This window comes from Dryobates pubescens, chromosome Z (genome assembly GCF_014839835.1).
Source record: "Dryobates pubescens isolate bDryPub1 chromosome Z, bDryPub1.pri, whole genome shotgun sequence".
In the NCBI taxonomy this organism is placed as follows: Eukaryota; Metazoa; Chordata; class Aves; order Piciformes; family Picidae; genus Dryobates; species Dryobates pubescens.
The window spans coordinates 107,305,732-107,320,756 of NC_071657.1; the positions used below are offsets into that span (position 1 = coordinate 107,305,732).

The window sequence follows — 15,025 nt, forward strand, 5'->3', positions numbered from 1 at the left end:
GGGGGCAGTCTCTTGTCTTGTGCCGGCTCTCATGCTGAGGTGTAGAAAGACCTGCCCAGCAGGGATATTTTAGGACCAATACGCTGAGAGAAGTCCTAAGTCATCAAATCTAGCTGCTTGTGCGTTTGGTCTCCTTACCTAGACTCAGCTGGAAAGTGAGTGCTTTTTGTTCCTCCTGAAATCCCTTGTGCAAACTTCGTGCAACCTATCCCGGCCAGGAACATCCTGGATTCAGGCTTTGGCTGATGCTAGTCTTTGTGTCAGCATTGCCGTTTAAATGTAGTTGTTTTGTGAACGTATTACTCTAGACATCCTCTTGTGAACTCTAGGATGGGATCCCCTTGGAGATTAAGACGTGGTCAGTAGAGAAGTACATTTTCATCCAGTGGCTTTAATCTGTTTAGTGTAAGATGGCATGTTCTGAGATTTTGAAGAGCAAACAGGGCTGTCACATACGCTGTGATCAATAGGCAATTCATGCTTTTCTGGAGTGCAGTTAGGCACCAGGATGGACAAGCTGAAGTAATTAATGGCTTTAGATATATTTAGGACTCTTAGCCAAGCCCTGTTTTCATGTAGGCAGTGGAGTAAAAAGCTGTACTTAAAATCTGTGTACACTTTTCAGACATTTCTAAAACTTACCTCCTCCTTGTTGGTCTTCAGTTTTGGAGGATACTAATATTTTTTTCCCCCTTCTTTGTTTAAATTGTTGATATTTATTTGTATCTTATTTTTAGAAAGCCACCTTAATCTAGCTATGCAATTTCTTGGTATCTTCGTTCCATTTAGAATACTTGGGTAGATAGTGTGGACAGGTGGGCAGACTTACTCAAAGCTATCTTGCTGGTATAACATGGGCCAAAGCTATTTGTAGGGCTATCTGGGAAATATTTTGCCTGATGCATATGATTATGCTTTTCTCTCTCTCTTTTTTTTTTTATAGCTACATTACTTTGATTTCTCACACTTGCTCTGTAATTGGTTTTTTTTTCAGGTGCTTCAGAATTATGGTTTCCTGATATCTAGCTGTAGTCCTTGTTAAGTGTGATACAGTTGCTCACAAATATATGTAATTTGAAGTGTTAATACACTGGCATTGCTTCTATTCTTTCATTTATCCTTTTTTTCCATAGTAATTCCACTTGCTTATACAATTTATCCACTGGATTATACAATTTATATTTTAGAAAACTGGCTACATTTCTGAACTACTTTTTGGGGTGCCAAGTCATGTTACATTTGACAAAGTCAGAATCCAGTGTGTGAGGTTACTTCAGTTCTCTCTCTGCATGTTGTGTTTATCACTACAGACAGATCTATCACTTTTCCATCAGTTTTAAAAGCTGCAGGCAAAGTAGTATCTTTGAGGTATTTTTCTATGTTTTATCCCTCAAATCCAGCCTTTTCAGTGTTTGGACAATTGAGACCCTCAGTCTTCCTTGACTAGTTCTTGTATAAAGGTAAACTGTAATTAATACTAGAACTTTCTCTAGCTAGTTTGGGCTCCTACTATTTTTTAAGGTGTATTGTCAGTCTTCAGCATCAGCTGGATTTTCTTCATATGCCTCTGCTACTTTTAGGCTAGAGTAAATGTAGCTGTTAACAGCTGTTGTCATCCTGTCTTTCCTTAGTGTCCTACCTCTGCTCTGTTACTTGTAAATTCTGCTTTATTTGCTGTCCAGGGAGGTGATGACCTGTGACTAATCTACTTTCCTGATTTTATTCCCTTGATACTTTTAAATGCATATAAGTCCAGAACTAAATATGTATTTCTTCAGTTAGCTAAACTGTGATAATTTGTTATATTGCTTTGATCATATCCTATATGCTTTTCCCTTTTTGTTTGTTTGGGCTTTTTAAATATTATTTTATTCTCTGTGCTGTGAAAATGTCTGTGTAATGCCTTACAAAGTAAAGCTTGATATTGATGAAGTCTGTTAAATCTGTTATAATGATACTATTATCCTGGGCTAGAATTCCTGTTCATTTGTTCATTTCCCTTTCCAGGAAATGATAATTAAAACTTTTTATTTTCCAGATAATTTTATTTTTTCTCTGCACCTCAAATGGGATATGCATGTTTAGGTGACTAACTGCAAGAACGTCAAAATGCCTAATCTTGAACATCCAGCATACCCAGCAGCTAAGCTGCTTCAGTTAGAAAGTTTGGTGCCTTGTCGAGAATCCCAAGTGTCCTTGTTGCTGTCCATATTTGGAGAGGTAATGCTTTTTATATTGCATGTTTGACCAGAACAAAGGTGTTCTGCTGTCTGAGGGAGAAGGCATTTAAGGGCATTTTTGTGATGGTACAAAAGGGGAAGAGAGAGGGGTTAAGAGCATCTGTTAGTCATTCAATGGTCGGCCCAGCCTAACGCTTGACATTCATAAAAAGTGTTTGTCAAATTTATTTTTGCATTAATTTTTTAAGTCAATATACACAATTCTTAGAAATGAGAAAGGCAGAAAAATAAGTACTTGTTCAGAATGAAATAAAAAGAACAACTTTATTATTTTGCTTGTATCTTAACGAAAATAGTCTATGAAACATACAGTGTTAGTACCATTAAGGAAACAGAGGTACTAAGTCAAATACTGTCTTGTGAAAGAAGAGCAGGGTCTTTGACCATCTCCTCCACCAAACCATGCAGTTCTTTTTTCTTTGATGCTAGTGTTTGCAGAGGTTAGGATGATGTAAGGCTTGCAATTGGTGCTTGCCAAGATTTTGCTTCAGTTAACTAACTAATTTGAGGTAGGAGCCCACTACTTCCCTCTCCCCCCGCCCCCCCAACCTTCTTTCAGTGTGTTTTTGTTGCTTGCTTGCTTGGTTTTTTGTTTGTTTTCCCATGAGAAATGTACCATGTTGTTATAGCAGTTTCACTGGTAGCTTTATGGGATACTTGATTCTTGGGACTTTTCTCCCAACATTTCAGTGAAGGTGAAACATAAAACTTGATCACACTGATCCCCTGATAATTGACATAGTTCATATTTAATGCCTCAATTTAAAAGATAACTTTTCTTCTGGAGGGAAACTTCATTGATAAATCTTTCATCTGTTGAATGTGAAAGAAGAACTGAAACAGCAACAACTGTTTTTTAATTTTGTTTTTATTCCTAGCGTGAGCAGTTTAGTTTTCCATCCATCTTTATCTATGGACATAGAGCTAGTGGAAAGACCTATGTGATGCACACTCTTCTAAACACCTTACAGGTAAGAATATTCACAATGAATATTGAATTTAAAATTTGTTTGTAACAGGTGGTCCCACTAACTTAGCTTCTGCTTTCTCAAAATGATTTCTTTTCTCATCAGTTTCAGTCTTCTTGATTCTTCTTTTCTGCTTACTGTGGTGAATGCATCTCTCTTCTCACAACTGCTCTTAGAATAAAATAAAGGTGGTATTTACTGAGATGCAAATCATAATAACTTACCTAAAAAAGCTCTAAGGAGCCAAATTTCGAAATAGCCCTGGTGACAAGAAAATACTCATACAACCCTGGAATTGTTTCAGCTGGAAAAGACCTCAAAGATCAAGTATAAAATCAACCCAACACCATCATGGTCACTAAACCATGATAATGATTCTGAGGTTCAGTCTAAGAGTCACTTCAATCTTTTCTTGAATCTTCTTGCAATTCTTCCTTAAACTTATTTTTACTTGTGAGAAGGAAAACAGAAGAATTTGCTGTAGTGAAATTTTGTTTCACTCAGTTTGTTAATAAACTCAATTATATTGATTTGGGTGTGTATGGCCTATATAAATGTCACCCTAAGAGCTTAAACTTACTCAAGTTTGCTGAAAACAGAAGTGAGTCAGAAGTGGTGAAAAATCACTGGCTGAACACCAGGCAACTGCCGCTTTCTCTGATAGGGGTACCTGGTTTTGCAGACCCTAGAGGAATGTTGCATTCATTGGGATGAAGTACTTAGATTTTCTTTGTTGTTGTTTGGTTTGTTACACACTCATTCCTGTATCAGAAGTTTAATTTTGTAGGTAACACATATTATTCACTGGGATACTTGTTTTCCAGAGGTTTTAATGTTCAGTATATAAAAAAGCATATGCCTCAGCAGAGAGTATGGAGCTATGCAAATAATGTATTTCTTAAAAATATAGGTGCTAGAAAATTACGTTTTTTCCCTGATGTGGGTTTGCATACTGGTGCTGTTTTGCACTTCGTAGTGTCTTTTATTTATGCACAAGTGCCTAGCTTTTCAATATTACTGAACTGATACATGGATTGCCTTAGTGTCTCATGCCCTGTTTTTCACACATTCCCTTTACTCTGAAAAGGCCCTAGTTTTATAAAAATGTTGGTCACAAGCAGGCTGATTACATGTCTGATACAGAAGCTTATGCTTTCATTTGTATGCAGTGAATACTAAAAACATTCAGAGTAATTCTGGGGAGTGTGCTTCTAGATTACTTGCTTTGTAATATAAGTTTGAGAAATTTGTGCTATCCAGACCCTGTAGTTTGTAATGGACTATTTTCTGATACTGTAATGTGTTGCAGTTGTCTGACTTTGCTTTCATCTGCATTCTATTTAGTTCTTTTTTGCTTATTGCTCACAAATTTTAAGTGTAGTTAGAAGATACACAGCATATTCTGTATGAGGATTCATCAGATCTCTCTTTGCTTTGTGGTACATAATATTTTGACTAAGTACATAAATAATAATTCTGTTTTGGCAAGAGTGTTTTTGTTTTCTCTATCCTCTCGTCAGGGTGTGGTTTCTTTCAGTATCTCATTTGGAAAGGAAAACTGACTTTGGAGTATTTACGCTGAGAGCCAAATAGAGTTGTATCTTTTTTCTACCCTCCAGCTTCCTCATGTGTTTGTGAACTGCGTGGAATGCTTTACTTCACGACTTCTTTTAGAAGAAATTCTCATCCAGCTGCAAAGATATTCTGAGGCAGAACAGAGTTCTCATGTGCCTTGTGATACCTTGAACGACTTCGTACGCCTGTTTAAACAAGCTGTTGCAAGTCGAGAACTTCAAGATCAAACATTATACATTGTAAGTAATTTCATTGTAATATCCAGTTTTATTTTGGTTAAGAGGGAGTGAATAATTGTTATTAATAATTTGTTTGTGCATTATAAGTAAGTCTTCACAAAATTTCCCTATGGACTTAATTCAAAATCTGTTAATACTGCATTACTGGTTTCAGGTAAGGTTCTGTATTCTTCATGGGTTTAGAACACTTTATACACAAAACCTGTATAGCATGACTAATAATGAATATGAATTGTACTTCAAAGTTAAATTAGGTATACAATAATGTTAAGATACAGAGAGTCTGTATTTGCTTGTCTGTTTTCTTGTGAAGGTAGCTTCACTAATGAGAAAGCAAAATTGGGAAGCAGAACAGATGTGAATTGTGGAGCATGCAAATGACAAGAACTAGTAGGCTAGAGCAGGTTCAAGTTAGAAGTTCTATGACAGAGCTAAAATGCATTTCATCTCTAATAGTGCTGTTGAGATTGTACATCTTCAGCTGCGCCTGTGACCCCCAGAGACAAGAACTGTGCTTTTGAAATTTAAATGGGGGGGAAAAAAAAAGGCTACAATGAAAATTTTGATGATATACTCAAGTGGAAGAAACATACAGACGACAGGAAAAATAATCACAATCTAGACCACAGGAATGATTAAACCAGTATTTACTAGAATGCTAGGTTTTGGGTTGGTTTGTTTTGGTTGGTTGTTGGTGGGGTTTTGTTTGGGGTTTTGTTTGTTTTGTCTTTGTGTTGTTGGAGTCAAAATTTGCTGATGTCTGACAGTATAATGAGAGATGAACACAGAAACATTTCAGGCACACAATAGGACAGACTCCTTAAAACTACTTTGTTGAACAAAATCTGTTATCTTGAAAATATGAATGCCACAATATTAGTGATGTGTGGGTACTCTGTGTAGGCATTTTGGACTTGAAAAAGATGGTAGAACTTAAGGGGATTTGAGAAGAGGCAAAATTGATTCTTTAAGAAAACTTGGAAGTAGTTCAAGACTGAAAGCTTGATGGTCCTGAGTAATCACTCAGCATGTTTCTCACAGCAGTCAGCAGGTATACTGCTTTGTTTTTTTCACAATCAAACAAGAAGCTCTTACTTGCAATGAACATTCTTCATTCTGTTTCACAGGTTATAGTTGCATACACTTTATTTAGATTTTAAAATACTTAACCACTGAGTTAAATAACTTCATACTATGTTTAGTGAAAACAGCCCTATCTCATAGTTGCCTACAGCTGACAAGGGTAATAAATTTGATATACTTCTTTAAAAATTGAATGGAGGAAAAAATGTACCAGTACTTAAAATAGGTAAGAAGTTATACATAGCTCATTAATTTTAGTTTGCTGTCAGAAATACGATACTGGAATCCTTCAGCAATTCCAGAATTAAAAAATATAGCACTAAAATACTATATAAATTAAAATTTTACTTTCAGATTAATGCTTGAATTAAAAAACTGTTCTACATCAGTAAATAATGCTTCATGTATTTTATGAAGATTAGATTTGCTCAGAAAATTAGAAAGTTCTTGATCAATGGTTATAGTAAGGTTCTGTTGTATTATGTAAATAGTTGCCCAATCAGAAGAATTAAGTATTAAATCAGTATTTCAGTTCTGTATGGGAACACACAGGAATAGGGGAAATCAATTAATATGTATTAACCAGTGTAATGATTTACTGTAGAGTGGTTTAAACTGAGACTGATGGAAGACCAGTGTGCTGGTAACGTGTGTTGTCACTGCTGCACTGATTTATTCTGTTTCATGTCAATAGCAAATAATGTAAAATTTCAGCCCAATTGACTTGAAGCAAATTAAGATGAATGTTTACTTGCAAGCAGAGGATTCTAAATGTTACTCTTAACCCAAGCATACGTGATGAATGCTTCTGATTACTTGTGAGAAATGAATTTATTCGTTCTAATTACTTGAAAAATTGGAAGAGATACAACTTGTAGTAATTTGCACATTTACAATGTTTAGCACTTTAGAGAAGTAACAAGATGCTGTTTTTACTGTTCTAAAATATATTTTCTTTAAAAAGCTGAAGGTTGACAAATCTGTATCACTAAAGAATGCATTTATAGGCCTGTGGGTAGGCTGTTTCTGTGAACCACTTGACATACTCCACGAGCTAGGTCACAGTTTGTTTCTCACTTAACTAAGAAACAAGATGTACCTAGGTCAAGACCTTAAAGCTTTGTGTTTGGTATGTGCTGCATGTCACTGGGTCCAATAAGCCCTATACTGTTAGTAAAAATACGTACCCTCTATTTGGTCAGTAGTGTAATGCAGTCTTCATTCCTGAAGTTGTTTATCCTATGAAGCAAATGCCAGTATAAAGTCATATATTGTAGTTTTACATAAATTCCTGAGCAGTATGAGTTAGCATTGCAGAGGTGAGTGGTGCTTTCAGAAATTTTCTTGTATGGTGTGCTTTTGAAATACAGTTTTCAAAAAATGCTTCTTGGTTGCCTAGATAAAATTCTTCTTACTGTGGGCAACAGAAATGATAGCTATCTTAATGTTTTGATGTGTGGAGAAAAAGTAAGGAAATAGAAAAATACCATTTTCTTGGGGTCTCTAGTTTCTCTTTCAACCGCAGTAATTAGAAATTAGATTTATATTGTAAGTAGTAAATAAAGCATAGAAGAAATGTTTCTATTTTTAAAAATCTTGACAGGAACAAATTATGCTGGGAATATGATTTAATTTCTCTTGGTCAAAGAATATCCATGCATGTTTTCATGTTCCTAATTGGAGACTCTAGGTTCCAAACTATTGTAGTTGTTTAGATAAAGTGTTTCCTCTTTAGTTGAGGAAGTGTTACATATTTGTTAGTGCTATGAGGGGTTTGCATGCACTACAGTAAATTCTGTACATTTCTTGGGTGCAAACTATGACAAGAAAAATCTATCTGAAAATTCAACTGTGTAAGTTTCAGTTGGTAGCTAATTTGAAAATATCAGCTCTTATTTCTGAGAAATAAATTCTTTGAGGGGAAAAAAATAGCTCTCCTACCATTAGCATGTTCATATAATGCTACAGTACTACATAGTCTCCTTCTCTGCACACATTCAAAACCTGTCTGGATGCATTCCTGTGTGGACTACCCTAGGTGATCATGCTTTTCAGGGGGTTGGATGCGATGATCTCTGGAGGTCCCTTCCAACCTCTAATGTGCTGGGATACTGTGATAATCTAAGAAGAAATTTGGACAAAAATTGAGCTTTCAGTGGTTGTTAGTGATATCATATCATATCATGGCTTTGGCAGTGATATTCTTAACTGTTATATTTAGGTTTTAATTCTTAGTGCCTCAAGACATGAGAATGTTGCTTGTCTGGGGATTGTTTTCTTGTGTTTTTTTTCCCAGGTGTGAAGCTGCTAGGGCTTCCTGGAAGCACACCTGAAGAAGTAATCACTCCAGTGTTGCTTCTTTAAGGGGTCTTGATATTTCAGTGGTTTCTGCTGTTCAAGGACCATTGGGGAAATGAGTTTCCATGAGCAAAGAATGAGTCTATGTCAGAATGGAAAATGCCACTGTCTACATAAGATCATTGTTTTGTTAAAAGGTGCTGGATAGAGCAGAGCAGCTGAGGGAAATGGAAGCAAACATCCTGCCATCCTTTCTCAGGCTTCAGGAGTTGGTAAGTGTGTGTGGGAAAAAAAATTAATATGTATAACGGAAGTAACTAAACATGCTATTTTCCCATCTAGGCTCACTGATGAACAGAAATGATTTTTTTAGATTTAAAAAGCTGCAGTCAAATTGGAGTGGCGAAAACTAGAAAACAGGGGAGAATTTAATCATTGACAGGTTGTTGGTTGGTGTGTGTGTGGTGTGGTGTGTTTTGTTTTGTTTTTTTTTCCTTTCTTGGATTCTTAGGTTTTTTAAAAAATTCTGTTCAGTAGTATCTTGCTTTACAATGCCTATCTATTGTAGAGTCATGTGAGACCAGTGTCAGATGGATAGCAGTCTTTTCTAGAATATTTTTGGGTTTAAGAACAATGTGCGTGTTTTCTACTTTTCATTTGTAATAATTTTTTTTTTTAATAATTGGAAAAAAAATACCAGTCAGACCATAACAAAAAGCTTCAAGATAGCTCTTACTGGCTTGGCACAAATGAATCAACTCTCTTTAAGAGTTTGTTATATGTTTGCATGGGAATGCAAAACCTTCTTCTGAGTCAGCAGCTGATTTAGAGAGCTTAGCTACCTGCAGTAAATTAAGCATTGTAAGCATGAATTTACAACTTGGGGAACGTTTGTCTTCCTCAAATTTCTGCTATGTGAAACTTCACAACCTGGTGTGGTGACCGGCTGGAGGATGGTCACTGGACCACTAGCTATTTAATTGTGAGCTGCATGGCTCAGCAGCTGTGATTGTGCTTTATGATGGCAGAGTTTTTGCACTTGCAATGGGATTGTGTCACAGTATGTTTCTGAGTGGGAGTAAACCACTGTGGTTTTTGCTTTCCCCTTTCTGAAGTATCAAAGCTTATTCCTTGGGTTAGGGGAAATGGTGCATTCTCCAAGAAAGAAACTGAAAACAAAACCAGGAGATGGTGGTACTTCAAAATGTCTGAACATCTCAATAGCTGAAATGATACTTTATCTCAAGACTTCTGTGTGGTACTCTTAATCTTTTGGTGACATTGATTTTTTTTTTTTTTTTAAATTTTTTTTTTTTTCCTGTTTACTGAATGAAGACTGATTTACAGTTGTGTTCTTATGCCTGGCTGCTGGTGTATTTTCTGGCTCTTTTTGTTTGTTGTGCCCCTGACCTGGATTTTGCTGCCCCTGAAGCAGAAACAACCTGTCTGACAGAGCAAGAAGAAAAGCTTAGGCCTGTGATGTTGTTCAGCAACTAAAAAAGAAAAAACAAAACCAACATAGGCTAAAACTTAAACGCTAGAGAAACACCCTCAAATTCAGAAGTAACCTCCAAATAACTTTGTCAGCCTTCTTGAATGCTGAGATTGCAGTTTCTTAAATTCTGGATTCAGGACTGAGTCTTTGTAAAACTGTTGTGTGGCTGATGTTACAGAGCAGTGTTGTAGGAGCACATCTACTGCATCACTTCTTTTCCTGGAGTGAAAGAAGACAAGAAACTTCATTACTGGTGAAATATTTCATGGAACTGAGGGATTGTTGGGAAAGAATAGGTCATAGGATGTTTGATTTCTCTGAGGATTATGGGGGGGACTACCTAAGTTTTTAATATTGGAAAGTCTGTCAGAGACTGAACTGAAAGTACCTTACTACTTTTCTCCACTAAAATGCTTGGCAATCGGGTAGAACACAATTCAAAGAAATCTGTGGAAAGATACTCTCTTATCAAAAGGAAAAAAAGTTCCATACAAGAAGAAAAAATAAATAAGGGTAAGTGCTGCTTTGGCAGGAAGCAGGGAAAAATAAATAAAAGATGATTCTCCCTTCATTTCAGGGAAGGGGAATTGCATTTAAACTTTTCAAGTTGTTCACAGCTCTTATTAAGAATTTCCAAATCAATCACATTACTTCCTTTTTTTTATTGAGGTGCCTCAAGAGATTTGAAATGTTCTTGAAGAATGACATTTTAAAGCATATTTTTTAATGCAGAACTTCTAATATGGGAAACCTTGCATAACATTAGAATGAGCCATTTTCTTCACAGCTTCCTATTATAGAACAGAATTAACCAGGTTGGAAAAGACCTTTGAGATCATCAAGTCAAATTAACCCTGAATATATTGAAGGATGATGGAAAAAGAAGGAATATTGTTTTTAGTGTGAAGTTTTTTGTTACCGATTGACCAAAACAGCAAACTCAAGGCAAGTACATTGTCAATAAAAACTTGTTTAAAAAGAAGATGCTAGTATGTACAAGCCTTGTTTGTAACTAGTAAAGCAGTTGGCGGAGTACACAGTAAATACTGTGCTTTTGGTTTGGGATGGTTTCTTTTTTGCTTTTAAGGACCAACTTAGCTTTAAAATGCGAGTAATAAATAGCTTGGTTTCAGAAAGCATTGAACATTCTTTGCTTTTTATCTCCTCCTGTTTGTTCCGAGAGACTGGGTTTAATTATGTATGGAATCTATTTGGTATTATCTAGTGCCAGAGCTCTATCACCCCACAAAGCTTACATGTCAGTGAATTGGCAAGGGATGCAGAGAAATCCTGTGTAATTATGAAAATCAGCAAGTTCGTCAGCTGCTTGGTTAGGCCAGCTGAAGCTTCATTGCTATGCTAGTAATTTGTATTGAACTGTGAATGTGGTGATTTTTGTGGAACAGAGGAGTCACAGTGATAATTTTTCTGATTGATGCTGTAACATGCAGTGTTGTTTTTCCTTTCTTTTTCTTGCTGTGTAGACTGACACAAATGTGACCGTTGTCCTGCTCAGTGAAATAGTGTGGGAACTGTTCCGCCCAAACACCGGATGCCTTGAGCCAGTCACCTTGTATTTTCCTGACTACAGCATTGGTAAACTCATTCTTTAATCTGTTTTTCAAGAATTGAGTAACACTGTACCTTTTACAGAATCCAGAATATGTAATAGCTACTGGAGTGTGAAAGTCTGTATTCACACAGCCTCTGAAAGACTTTTCCCACTTGCCAAAACATCTCAAGTTAACATTGTAGATCCGTTACACTGGCTACTTCTTCTAATCACTGTAGGTTTTGGGGGATTTTATTTTTTTTAAATTTATGATTACAGTTTTAATTTTCCACTTAACTTGTAAAAAGTAGTCGGTTTAAGTTAGCTTTGTATAAGCAAAACTTGTTTTTGTTTAAACAGGACACCTGCAGAAGATCCTGTCTCAGAATCATCCCCCATTGTATTCTGCAGATTTCTATGCTGCGTATATCAATATTCTGCTTGGTGTCTTCTACATGGTCTGTAGGGACCTGAAAGAACTTCAGCATCTGGTGAGATTAGCTCCTTTAGAATTGTTTTGTTTGGTTGGTTCATTTTTTTTTTTCCCCCAAATGAACTCTGAAGGTTGAATAAATCATAGAATCATAGACTGTTTTAAGTTGAAAGAGACTTTTAAAGGTCTTGCAGTGAGCAGGGACTTCTAGATCTGGTTACTCAGAGCCCCATCCAACCTAACCTTGAATGTTTCCAGGGATAGAGCATCTACCATCCCTCTGGCAACCTACTCCAGTACCTCAACACTCTCATCATAAAAAATTTCTTAAATGTAGTCTAAATCTACTCTCTTAAGAATTTGATAGCTTATAAAAGCAGTTTCTGTAAAAATCCTTAATGAAGGTTGTGATTGCTTTGGTGGCTGTGAAGGGTTACCTTTGCAGTTTTCTACAACAAAAGTTGCCCTAAGGAGATGTCAGACTGGCTATGGTTCATCCATCCTAGAACTTCTGTTGTGGTTTTTGGGCTTAAGCTGTTCCTTGAATATCTGAGGGACTGAGAATGCTATGCTGCCTATTTTTACCTGCTGGGATAAGGTGATAAAAGTGATGAAAGCTTGTATGTCTATTACTAAGTATAGTATTGTGTAGCATTTACATGTGTGTGAAAGACCAACACAATGAAATGATTTTACATAATTGGACCTTAAATTCTTCTTGTGCTTGATAAGTCCTTTCTATTAAAGGCAATGACAGAACCAAATTTTTTCAATGACATGGAACATGTATGTTATTAGGCATGATTATTAGTGATATATTTTGCAGTTAGATATATATGTGGAAGTTACTGCATTGAGTTCTGTATACTAACATAGACATTTAATAAGGTGTACAGTAGGACAACAGGAGGAGGATTGCTGTTTTAGAAAATTTTGTGCAATACTGATGTTGGAAAGAATCTAGATTACAACCTTGTAAAAAAGACTCTCTTGCCTAAGGTAAGATAGAGACAAGAGTTGTATATGGAATGTGTTATCAGGGGTTTGGGTTTGGATTTCTTGCCTGTTTTTTAGTCTTTCTTTTTTCCCTCTCTCCCTTTTCCTTGCCCCCTCTCTCCCTTATATTTTTTTTTTTAAATAATTTCTGCTAGTGTTTGTGTAAGGTGGCATTACTATTGACTTATTCGTTGGTTTTTCAAAGTAATGAAAGATGTTGCCTGATAGCTTCTGTAGCTTATCCAAAGACAGAGTTACTTACTAATGTCTTGTACTTTTTGCTTTCTGTAGGCAGTTCTCAATTTTTCGAAATACTGTGAACCTGTGGTCAGAGGAGAAGGTGAGCTGCTGTTGAATTTGAGCATGTGTATGAGAGTGCAGGTGCCCTGCTGTGGGTTTTGTGGAGGATTTTGCTTCAATCCTCATTTTTGGGTGACTATTTCTTTGATCAGAGGAGCATTGCTTGCTCCAGTTGAACCCAGTAGGCAGCATTTGCAGCAGAAGCAGTAGGTTACCTTTGGTGGTGGTGTTTTATGAAGTCAGATGGGAATAACATGAAAACTTGCTTCCCTCTTATAAATCTTTCTCCTTGCTCAACCCCCAGGAGTTCTGCAAAGCATCAAGAGAAGTCATTTCTCTGTCAAGGCTAAGAGGAGAGAATTAAACCAGAGGTTCTTCTAAGCTGTCCTAGAGTGTCTTTGAATAAACTGCAGAGAAATGGCCTTTATGGCAGTATGTACTTGCAAATGGATGATTATGCAGTATCATCTTCATACAGTGTTTCAGAGACAGGGTGTTAGACTTAAGATGCCATGTCTGTGACTGTTTCAGTATCAGGGTTTTAGTGTTGTAGGAGTTAAATGTTTAACAGCTAATTCTGGCTTGGTGCAGCAAATGAACGTGATACCCGCAAACTGTGGAAAAACATTGAACCTCATTTGAAGAAGGCAATGCAGACTGTTTATCTCCGGGAAATATCCAGGTAATTTGGGAGAAGAGGGGTATTTTGTGGATGTTGGTGTGTTTAACAAGCTTCCTGTCTATAAATATTTACTCTGTCCATTGTGTTTCATGGCTAGCTTTTCATTTTTGCTAGATAGATAGAAAGAACCTTTTTTCTTTAATATGCATTTCTTTTGTGCCATATGGTATATGGGTATAACAGGAGGAAATTGTTAAGTAAAATGTTATTTGTAGCATATGGAATACTCAGCAAGTAAAGCAATGGCTGTAGGTTGTCTTCTCTTTTTCTCTGATGGTCATGCAGAGCAATCCATTTTTCGTCATGTACTAAATTGCCAAGCATGAGAATCCTTCACCAGAATATATGGGCAGAGTTTCAGACACACTTGTAAAGTTGACGTGGCTGATTCTCTGTACCAGGGATGCAGGCAAGCTTCAAAATTCTTATGAGACATTACAGATTCTGATCATCTGTGTTCTTTATCTTGTGTCATAGAGGTAGGTTTCTGACCCCTTATTTTCTTGTCCAAGGGCAAAATTGTCCTTATATGGAATTACCTTTATTGACAAAATCAAAAGCTGTTATCCTGGTAATGGGCTGTTTTTCTTGGATTATTTCCTAAACACCCAGACTGCTAGAAAGAAAGGTAGTGGTGTAGTTTTTTTTTTTAATGGTAATGATCAGCTCAGATTTAATGTCTTCTCCATATTTAAGATGAGTGATTCTGATGTTACACCGTGTAAAAAGAGATAATCCGGTAGTGTTTGATTTCTTCATCTTAATACAAATACAGTGATTTCTTTCCTTTGAATGTCATCGAGGCCATGCAGTATTTAGTAACTGAACCTGGTTGTGTAGAAGTCTTTGCTAGATGTTCTCATGAGCTTAAACAGTTACTAAGCAGAAAAAGAAATATACACTAGTAGTATTTTAATACTTTTTATTCAGTTCTGTATTGTTCTTAAAACTTAGAAACTATAGATAGTAGATGATGGTAGTTAAAGGAAATACATTGGTATTTTACAATTACCTTGGACTCACTTTTACACATCAGCATAACATTATTTTCTGCATTTTTTTTTCCCCAAATCCTCATAGTTTGTACATTGCTGGGACTTACATGCAAGGTGTTAAAAATACCAAGTAGTAATTACTTATTCTCTTACTGTATCCTAGCCATGT

The 15,025-nt window shown here is 36.3% G+C and overlaps 1 protein-coding gene across 1 annotated transcript in view; it reads left to right on the top strand.

The window, feature by feature from the left end:
• Nucleotides 1–2,029: 2,029 nt before the first annotated feature.
• Nucleotides 2,030–15,025, top strand: part of ORC5 (origin recognition complex subunit 5) — a 57,999-nt gene continuing 45,003 nt past the window's right edge. The window contains exons 1-8 of the mRNA XM_009902256.2: nt 2,030–2,220; nt 3,119–3,211; nt 4,828–5,022; nt 8,601–8,675; nt 11,383–11,494; nt 11,811–11,941; nt 13,171–13,219; nt 13,771–13,861. Coding sequence (XP_009900558.1) covers nt 2,110–2,220; nt 3,119–3,211; nt 4,828–5,022; nt 8,601–8,675; nt 11,383–11,494; nt 11,811–11,941; nt 13,171–13,219; nt 13,771–13,861 — 857 coding nt within the window. The 5' untranslated portion in view covers nt 2,030–2,109. The remainder of the gene's footprint in view (nt 2,221–3,118; nt 3,212–4,827; nt 5,023–8,600; nt 8,676–11,382; nt 11,495–11,810; nt 11,942–13,170; nt 13,220–13,770; nt 13,862–15,025) is intronic.